At 42.1% G+C, this 10,516-nt stretch overlaps 1 protein-coding gene across 1 annotated transcript; it reads right to left on the reverse strand.

Moving 5' to 3' along the window:
• Window positions 1-4,622: 4,622 nt before the first annotated feature.
• On the reverse strand, window positions 4,623-9,082 carry foxa1 (forkhead box A1). The gene is made up of 2 exons (XM_022764729.1): window positions 9,017-9,082; window positions 4,623-5,798 (listed from the first exon to the last, which is right to left on the reverse strand). Exons 1-2 carry the CDS (start codon window positions 9,080-9,082, stop codon window positions 4,623-4,625), a joined length of 1,242 nt encoding a protein of 413 aa, XP_022620450.1.
• Between the last annotated feature and the right edge of the window lie 1,434 nt (window positions 9,083-10,516).

Below are 10,516 nucleotides of genomic sequence, written 5' to 3' on the forward strand. Positions count from 1 at the left end.
GTGTGTGTGTGTGTGTGTGTGTGTGTGTGTGTGTGTGTGTGTGTGTGCGTGTGGAACATAAGATTTTATTCTTATTCTTGTTAGAAACCTCCTGCCGCCGCTCGGGGCCTCTCGGCTCCTCTCGGCTGCGTGTCGGGTCTCCGTACTGTCGGTGTGTGTTTCCGCTCCGGGATCATGTTGTCGGGTAATTAGCGAATAATTACAGGATCATTAGAGACATTTTGCGGCTCTGCGGCCAGAATATGAGAAAAAGCTTCAGATCAAAGTGAAATCTGTCGGGATGTGTTCAGGTTCACGGAGCGGCGGCGGAGGTTACAGCCCACAAAGAAGAATCAAATCCGGCTACAGCGGCGGCGCTTTGAGGCGCTTTGAGGCGCTTTGAGGCCGCAGGAGGTTCACCGTGTTCGGCTTGTTCTCCAGCGGGTTGGAGGAGGGAGAGGAGGGCCGACACAAAGCCGAGATAGGACCGAGGTCTGCCGGCCTACCCCGAGACCTGAGACCCAGAGAGATCCGGACCGGGGCGACAAGGAACCCAGTCCCAAAGGGCGATACACGGAGACACGGAGAGAGAGAAGAAGAAAAGAAAGAAGGGCAAAGAAGGACAAAAAGAAGAACAAGAACAAACAGAATAACAAGACAACAACACGAAGAGAATGAAAAGCACAAGTAAACACAAGTGTTACTAATAAACAATAAACGAATTAATTAACACCAGGATCAACAACACAACAAAAAAGACAATTAAAGACAATTAAAAAAAGAAAAAATCCAAAAATCAGCAGATGATACCTTTTATATCTAACCATACAAAATTCAATAAAACATTATATAATATAATACAATATGGTTATATAATATAGTTTAACCAGAAAGAAGAAAATCTCACATTTTATTTTTATGTTTCTTTCAAAATAAAAGGTTTTGACGAGAAATAAAAACGCATCTGTTAACGTCTTTATGGAAACCCTTTATCTCTACCCTTAGATGTGAAGTGAGGTGAGCAGAATTTTTACAAATGATTCAACATTTTTTATGAAACATCTGAAAATACTTTAAAAAATAATATTGAAATGATCAACGATCCCCAAAACTGGAGATACAAGGTTCTACATTAGAAAGAAATCAGAGAAAATAAAGTTAAATAACATAATTTTTGTCTTTGACTCAATAATTATCAATCAAAGTCTGATAATAATCATAGGCCAAATAATCAGATTACATTATTATTATTATTATTATTATTATTATTATTATTATTATTATTATTAGAGTAACTTAAAGCTGACACAAGAAGAATGTTTTAACGTTAGATTCTTGTCTCAGGACTCAAACGGGATTTCCCGAAGACCTGGCCCTGGAACTCCTGAAGATCTGCTGTTAATTTAAAACCGGTTTCTACATGTTGAAGAAGCAGACCTCATATTCAGTACCTGGTTTATTGATGCTTAATAAACAGTTAATAGATGAGTTTAATTTAATTTAATCTCTTCAGTTCATCTGGAAGAAAACAGTTTCTTAATATTATTAAAATAACATTTTAAGAAATATTTAATGACAATTTTTTTATAACTCACTAATCAATATTTACTGTTATTGGCTCATTAATAAACCTGCCAGGGACTGAAAATATTATATTCACAGAAAGTTAAAGTAGCAAATTAATCAATGCAATTAAAACATTTAAATGGATTCCTCATTTGTCTATAGATGATCTAAAAATAAATTATTCTTTAATTACCAATAATCACATTAATTACAGCAACTTTTTAAAAGGTGAATCTTTTGAAAGTGTTTTCGAAATCCATTAAATTATAAAATATGATTAAATATCATATTTTTAAAAAACAACAGCGACACTGATCAGAAATTAACAATAAATCAATAAATGTCCAGTGTTTCCTTGTTTTATTTGAAAATGACAGAATAAGTTAAGAACATGCATCAGAGTCAAAAACCAACGAGGAAGAAACACAACGAGGACAAGCGGGAGGGGTGTGTGTGTGTGTGTGTGGGGGGGGGGGGGGTCTTTTTGCGCATTAATCCTCCTCCGTCCTTCTTTCCTTCTCTCTTTCTTTCCTTCTTTCAGGAGGAGTCATGTTCGTGTCAGTGTTCGTTTTTTCTCCACAAAAGAGAAGAAGAAGAAGAAGACCTCCCACTTCATTCATGCACATGGTAATAATAATCAATAATCAATAATCAGCAATGGACAGAAGAGTTTAAATACACAGACGCATCAACAGTCAGAAAACAGGCAGGAAGTGGTTTCTCCTTTTACACACAGAGTGAGAGTCACCAAACAAAGATCCTTTTAAAACAGACCCAGGATCAGTGGAGAAATCGATTAGTCGATTCATCAAAGTCAGAAAACAGTGAGACACTGTGATGGTAACACACACTTCATATTAATCAATCAATATTGATCTATATTCAATATTCTCTGATCAACAATGATCTATATCCAATATTCAATAATCAATAATGTTGCGATGAGCCACTCTGTATGTTGTTTACTGCTGGGTCTTTGACGGAGCCCTGAGTAGTGTCTGCAGGTAATCAGGTATTTTTACTATTTTATTACATTTTACAAAATAAATGATCAGTCTGTTATTAATAACAATCAATATTCACAGCTTTAGATCCCAAACATCAGCTGGACTCTCCAGCAGGAGAAATTGACCTCAGAGAGAACATGGAGATCAGGTCGTTTTTAAATAATGGGAATTATAATCTGGAAAAAAAGACTATATATGAATATACACATACATACATGTATGTATAAATATATATGTATAGATGTGTATGTACACACACACACGCACACATATATATGTATATATATATATATATACACACGTGTGTATGTGTGTGTGTTTTAATACGTCCACAATCTCAACTTGATGAACATCAGTTCAGACGGAGGGAAACTCTACAGCTTTACATGAAACCTGAAACTTCCTGCCGCCACATGAACATGGGAACAGTTTTTTTCAAATCAGAAAAAATGAATTTTGTGCAGCTAAAATATTTTTTCTTCTTCTCCTTTTTTTCTCATCAATAAGCTAAAACTGATCAGTAACTTCATGTCTTTAATATCATCATTTAACTTTATCAGCTGATCATATTTTGTATTAATAAATGATTTGTTACTGATAAGCTGATTTCAAACATACAGATAAATATGTTGGTGGATCTGTTACAGCCTCCAATTCAAAACTGATCATCAGTCATTGATCATCAATATCTTCACTTGTTTTTCTTCAGTCACAAAAATATTCAAAAATTTATAAAAATGTGATAAAGGTTCACGTTATGATTTAATCAATAATCAAACTACCTGATCTGAATAAAATAGCGAAGTCACTTGATCAGAAATCTGCCCGGATATACATGGCAACATACACACAGGCGGGAAAATCTGTGTTTGAGTCATTTGTGTGAACTGACCCTTTAAATCAAAGCCATTTTATCTGGGTGGGAGTTCTCACTCTGAGGGTCGTGACCCCTCAGGAGGTCAGCGGCAGATGAGGTCGTGGGAGAAACACGTCCTCATGAGTTATAATCTTTAATATGTTTCTGTAAACACCTGCAGCTTCCTCGGCTTCACCATGGCAACCATGTTATCATGATCATCAGGTGACCTTTGACCTTTAGCTCATCAGGAAAGAACACCTGCACCTGCTGAATCCAACACCAGGCAGGACTGTGGTTCCCAAAATGGGGCCTGGGCCCCTCTGAGGGGTCCGAGGCGAAAATCAGACCGGGCCAGAGACCGGAGAGCAGAACCAGGTCTACAGGGTCCTGGACCAAACAGAGCAGGGACTAGTGTATTCATTGAGACCAGTCTGATCATCTACACCTGTCTCACCCGAAGCTCTGGGCCACAGCCAATCAGGTTACAGTTCTCACTGAATATGGGAGACTTGTTCCCTAAATTTGGTCTTTAAGGCGACAGGTGAGTGACTCTGGACTGGATCTGGACTCAGCCTAGACTGGATCTAGAATGAACCTGGACTGAACCTGGACTGAGTCTGTACTGAGTCTAGAATGAACCTGGACTGACTCTGGACTGAGTGATCAGTGAGTGCTCAAATAGGATGTCCTCGATCTAAGACCAGCTGCTGTACCTCCCTCCCTACCTCACATCAACACTCACACCATGTAGTCCTGTCTCATCTGAATGTCCCGCCCACTGTCTCACCTGTGACATCACAGTGTCAACGTTCAGAGAAACTGTCCTGGGGTCTAGAGCTCCAGGTCGGGAACCACTGATATAAAGGAAACACTAAATTATGAACATGAACAGAGCTCCTGGATCCTGGACTGACTGAGGATCCTGGTCTGATCTGAGGATCCTGGTCTGACTGAGGATCCCGGACTGACTGAGGACAAGTGGTTCAGGATCCTGAACCTTGAAAACATGACCTTGATCTGGTTGTGACTCGGTGTGTAAAAGGAGAAAACAGCTGAGAAGGAACCTGTCTTTTTGTCCTGTCACAGTGCAGGAGTTCAGAAACCAGCAGACCAGCAGCAGCAGAGTCGATCTGGTTCAGCATCGTCACAGTCAGACAGGAAGTCCAGAATGGCTGCATGCAGAGAGTCCCAAACAGGAGGTGCAGCGGGTACTACGAGGTGTTGAGGAGCGGTCTGGGATAGACCCCCTGGTAGTAGGAGGCCTCCAGAGGCTCCATGGTCCTCCCTCCAAGGCTGGAAGCTCCCCCGGTGCTGTAGGAGGAGTACTGCAGTGCCTCGTAGGCCTTCAGGTCCAGTTTGTGCTGCTGCTCTGAGGACGACATTAAGTTGTTGATGGAGAACGGGTGGTCGAAGGAGTAGTGGGGGTCTCCTTTGATGTGCAGCTGGGATTCATGCGCCATGGAGTGGGGGGGCAACGACAGGGAGGACAGGAGCTGGGAGCCAGACACCTTCAGGTCTGATGCCCCGACGACGCTGCCCCGCAGGTCCAGACCGGGAGGCGAGGCTGCCTGGCTGGAGGAGGGCATTGAAGAGTCCAGGAGTCCTGGAGGTTTGATGGAGTCCCCTGTAGGAGACACTCCTCCTCCCCCACCACCTCCCCCCGCGCCCCCTTGCTCCTTCCTCCCGTCTGATTTCGACGACATCTTCTTCTCACACTTGAACCTCTTCTGGCGGCGCAGGTAGCAGCCGTTCTCAAACATGTTCCCAGAATCCGGGTGCAGGGTCCAGTAGGAGCCCTTCCCCGGTTTGTCTGGTGAGCGCGACACCTTGACGAAGCAGTCGTTGAAGGACAGCGAGTGCCGGATGGAGTTCTGCCAGCGCTGCTGGTTCTGCCGGTAGTACGGGAACAGGTCCATGATCCATTGGTAGATCTCGCTCAGAGTCAGCATCTTACTGGGCGCCTGCTGGATTGCCATGGTGATGAGCGAGATGTAGGAGTAGGGGGGTTTGGCATGCGGGTAGCTCCGTCTGAACGCCTTGTTGTCGCGGGCTCGGTTCAGTCCGCCGCCGCTGTACGCCATGCCTGGGCTCATGGTGGGACTCATGCCCCCATATGGGTTCAGGCCCATCGATGCCTGCTGGGCTGACACCGAGCTCATACTGGACGGGCTCAGGGCCCCGCCCATTGAGGCCACACCCCCACCCAGACCCGACATGGCTGCTGGAGCCGAACCGCCCATCCCTCCTACGGGTGCGGGACTCAGACCGGTTCCACTGTACGACATGTTGAAGGAACCCGATGTGGTCCCACTGCTGGACATGTAGCCAGACATGGAGCCCATCGCAAGACCAGAACCCATCCCACCGCCTGTCATTGGAGAGTAGACCTGCAGAGAGACCAGAACCAGTTAGAAACAGCTAAACCAGAACCCATGAGATCTGAGTTAGAACCAATTAGATCAGAACCAATTACAACACCAACGAAGAGTAGATCTGCAGCACGACCAGAGACTGTTAGAACCAGTTAGAGATGGACCAAAAACCAGTAAGACCAGAACCCATCCTACTGCCCATGACTGCAGAGATACCAAAACCAGACCTAGTTAGATCCATTTACAGATAGTTAGACCAGGACCTGAACCTATCAGGATAGTACCAGTTTTGCCAGGTCAGGTTGTCTGGTCTTTGATCTGGTTCACTTTTTTGGCAGTTTGATGCTGATGGTTTTTAATTTTAACTTTGTCCTTCAGGTTAGTTTTGGACCTCTGACCTGTGAACGGTGATAACAGAGACTCCAGCAGATGTGGACTGATCAGAGCTGCTGCTCACTGGATGTAAAAACTCTGGAGATGGTTGAGAGTGAAAATCTCAGACCAGCGTCTGAAATCCAATAGTCACGAAGCTCCTCACCTGGATCTGCAGGTGTTCCTAATAAAGTGCTCACTGAATGTTAACAACAGTACGGTTCAACGCGCTGCAACTTCAGAAAACAGATTCATCAGTCTGACAACACATGAGCTGCAAACACTTAGACACACAAAGGAAGTGTTTCCAGGGGACAGTAAAAAGTGATGAACCAGCTGGGACACAGTTGGGTTGTGTCTTACATCAATCCGGTCATTTGCTCCTCACTCATTCACTCCACTCATTCACTCCTCACTCCTCCCTCTCCAGTCACGTCTGTGTAGAGGACTGTACAGTGAGCTCGCTGTTTTTCTGTCTTGGTCTATACTGTTTGGTTAGTGACCATTGGGTGTACATTACTGTTCACAATGCATTGTGGGATACGATGAGTTCACTCTACAGGTGTAATTATTCTCACTGTTCATAACTGCACTACAACATGGTGAACTCCCTGTACAGTGACTGCGGATGGAGCGTGATTTCAGATGCGTGTGGCTCAGGAAGCAGAGTGGGTTGTGCACTACTGAGAAGGTTGGTGGTTCGATCCCTGGCTGCTCCAGGCCAGATACTGAGCTGCACATTGCCCCTGATCTGTCAGTGTATGAATGTGTGAGTGAATGAATGAAAGTGTTGTAAAGCGCTTTGAGTGATCAGTGATAGAAAAGTTAATTTACCAACTGTGACTTTTTAAGTTAAAAGCTTTGAACAAGTTTCTGAGCAGGTTCATCACCTTTTCGTTTGAAAAAATTTTTTGCCTTATGATTATTATTATTATATTATTATTATAAATTACCTTATTAATTCAGAGAGAGAGAGAGACAGAGAGACAGAGAAACAGAGAGAGAGAGAGGATGATATGCAGCAAAGGGCCACAGGTTGGATTTGAACCGGGTTAGGATGATGCCCCCCCACCGCCAAAACTCACATGTTATCAACCTGATGAAGAGCTCTCAGGCCCCAATATTAATTGTATTAATTGTATTAATAATCATTTAATCTAAACAAAGGTGTTTGTTGTTACAGTAAGGAGACATTAATCCTTCAATTAACTGATTAAGTTGAATTTAGTTTTAATGCTTTAAATTTGAAACATTTGATAAACGATGAATTAAAATGAATTTTAATGAAGATTTAAACCGAAAAAACAACATAAACTGATTAAGTAAATAAAAGTTTCAGAAGTTTCTCTTTAATTGACCCTGAAAACACAAGAAGCAGCTTCATGAAAATATTCAGGCTCTAATTTATTAAAAGACTGTAATATGTTTTAATGTGATTTTTTAGTTTAAATCCCGTTGATAATCAATTAATTACCGCTGGATTAACGGATGAATTCACGTGTTTGAAGGTAAAAACAAAGAAGTTATTTTCATTTCATGGTCATCAGGTTTAACATCTAATCTGAAACCCGGATCCCAGAGCGGGACTGTGGCCCTGAACCTGTTTGTTTTTTTCTGTTGAGTCAAATTTAATCTTTAAAATAAAAGAAAGCTTCCGGTCTGAGCCGCGCACTGCTGTTTCTCTTCACACACTTTTATTAAACAATGAAACAATTCAATTATAACAGAACACAATTATAATATAGAACACAATATGATTATATACATATATAATAATATTTCATAATAATACCTGCGGATTCACATTAAATGGAAATATAAAATCACTGAAATGAAATTTGATGTTTAGTGTTTAACTGATAATCTGTAAAATGATTGTAACGTAAAAATGTTACTGCAGCCGCTGTGTGAAATAATCAGATTATATCAATATCGATTATATCTATTATTTTAATCACTTTTTGTTTCAAAAGGAAAAACAGCTGCTGTTTGTTTTATGTGTAATAAAAATCAGTTTATGACCAATGACCCATGATCAATAATCGGATCAGGTTTTTCCTTTGTTAAATATCAGACACGTTTTAGTTTTATGTGTGTTGTGATCCGCTGTCCGAGACGCTGAAATATTAAAGCTTCAACATTTTCTTTTTATTTGTCCGTCTGAAATCAATCAATTAATCAGTTAATTTAACATGTTTATCTCCTCACTCTTTTCTTTTCTATCCTTTTCTCTTCTCTTCTTTTCTCTTCTTTTCTTTTTGATTTGTTCTGATTATTTTTTGCTCAGTTGTAAATTTCCACAGATTCATTATTATCATATTATTGTATGTTACAATCACAGAGGCGTGGACTAAATAAAAGTGTAAAGATTTGATGAGTGTGTGTTGCGCCGGTCTGCGGCTTCACACACCAACATCACAGAGAAATATTCATCCCGTCACTTCATCAACGTTTTGTCTCTTTATTTTCATTTTATGGTAAAATTGTGATTTTTCGGCTGCGAGTTTAGTTTATTTCAGATTTCAGAAACAATCAAATCAACAGTTTGTTTTAAAGCTCGTTTTTACGACTTTTAACACTTTGATCTTTTGAGCCTTTTCCCGCCATGTGATGTGTATTATTTACCTGTCAGGACCTTTGTTCATCTCGTTATTATAAACTATAAAACCAAACATTTTATCGTCTGACTCAAAGTAAAGTGCGACACGCCGTTTTCCACTTCCGCTCATTTACTTGAACAGAAACTGATTCAAACTGTTTCAACTTTGGGAGAATTCATGGTTTAAATTTAAGATTCTCCAGGACCTCATCCGGAGCCTGACCTGGGTCTGAACGGTAAGAGCAGCGGGAAAGTGACCGACCTCCTCGCTGTAGTATCCGCTCCAGTCCGGAGCCTCGTGCCCTTCCATCTTCACCGTGCCCAGCATGACGGGAGCCCGCAGCCGGAACACGGATCCTGCAGGTCCCGGTGCCGGTCTCCTGGTCCTGTCCCCGGTGTGTGTGTGTGTGAATCCTGGTCCAGGTGAAGCTGCTCCGGGCCAGAAGGAGCGGAGAGGCAGAGTCAGTGAGGAGGAGGAGGAGGAGGAGGAGGTGATGGTGACCTGCGGACTGATGTGATCCTCCTCCTCTTGCAGGTCCAGCCCTCCGGATCTGATCTCCTCCTCCACCACACACACACACACACACACACACACACACACACACACACACACACACACACACACACACACACACACACACACACACAAACACACACCTCTTATTCCTTCACTCACTCATTAAACCCTTTTATTGTCAATAGGAACTCATTGATTGATCGTTTATTGGAAATAATTCAGTCAGGACCAGAATCAGGACTGTAGAGAGCTAGGTCCTGAGTCCACGTCAGGTGACAGGTGAACCAGGTTGAAGGACCTGAAAAGATCCAGATTCAGGGAAAATGGATTGATCAGTTATTGGAAAATATTGATGGATTATTGGTGTGAGAACATGACAGATCTTTATTATCCAGTTAATGAATGATTGATAATTAGAACATTATTACACTGAAACCCCTCTGTGTAGAATCAAGACAAACCCTATAGATTTAAAAGATGAAGGCCATAACATGTGCTGAAAGGTCTACAGAAAGACAGCAAGTGGCTCTTGAGCCAAGAATAATACTTGACTTCACTTCAGAAAGCTCTGGAAATTTTCGTGAGCTAGATGCTGTAAAGTGTCCATCATTTCTATTCATGAAACCATGAAAAAAAACCGTATCCATTCATTTTTAATACAAACAGATTTCAACATGTTTCAAGTGATGAATGAATGAATCATCCCACTGTGTGTGTGTGTGTGTGTGTGTGTGTGTGTGTGTGTGTGTGTGTGTGTGTGTGTGTGTGTGTGTGTGTGTGTGTGTCTCAGATCAGATCCGGGTCAGGTTTAGTTCAGGTTTAGTTCAGGTTTAGCTCTGGTTGACTGGTTCCAGTCTGACACTGTGAAGCTGTTAATGAGCGGAACGACTGATTCACCATCATCACACTGGATTAACTGGATGATCCTGGATTAAAGGACGTTTACACAAAAACAAAAAAGAGGAGAGGAGGATGAGGAGGAGGAGGAGGAGGAGGACAGTTCTCAGTGTCCAGTTTATTTCACCGACCAGAGAGAGAGTCCAGAGAACTGGTTTTACTTTATAGAGCATCAGTATGAGATTCTGGACTCTGGTGGTCTGATGCTGTTCGAGGCAGCAGTACACTGATGTCAACTGATTACACACACACTGACTCAGGTTCAGGTCCAGTCCAGGATCGGGTCCAGGATCAGGCCCAGGGTCAGGCCCAGCTATTTAATCAGATCTAAAATTTAATAAACTTTAT

The sequence above is a fragment of the Seriola dumerili genome, unplaced genomic scaffold, assembly GCF_002260705.1.
Source record: "Seriola dumerili isolate Sdu_G_001 unplaced genomic scaffold, Sdu_1.0 BDQW01000565.1, whole genome shotgun sequence".
Lineage (NCBI taxonomy): Eukaryota > Metazoa > Chordata > Actinopteri > Carangiformes > Carangidae > Seriola > Seriola dumerili.

Excerpts from the sequence above, each read along its gene's own strand:
- foxa1 (XM_022764729.1), bottom strand. The coding sequence starts at position 9,082 with ATGCTGGGCACGGTGAAGATGGAAGGGCACGAGGCTCCGGACTGGAGC. Across the intron at positions 5,799-9,016 it reads GCGGATACTACAGCGAGGAG|GTCTACTCTCCAATGACAGG; the intron begins GTCGGTCACTTT and ends GTCTCTCTGCAG.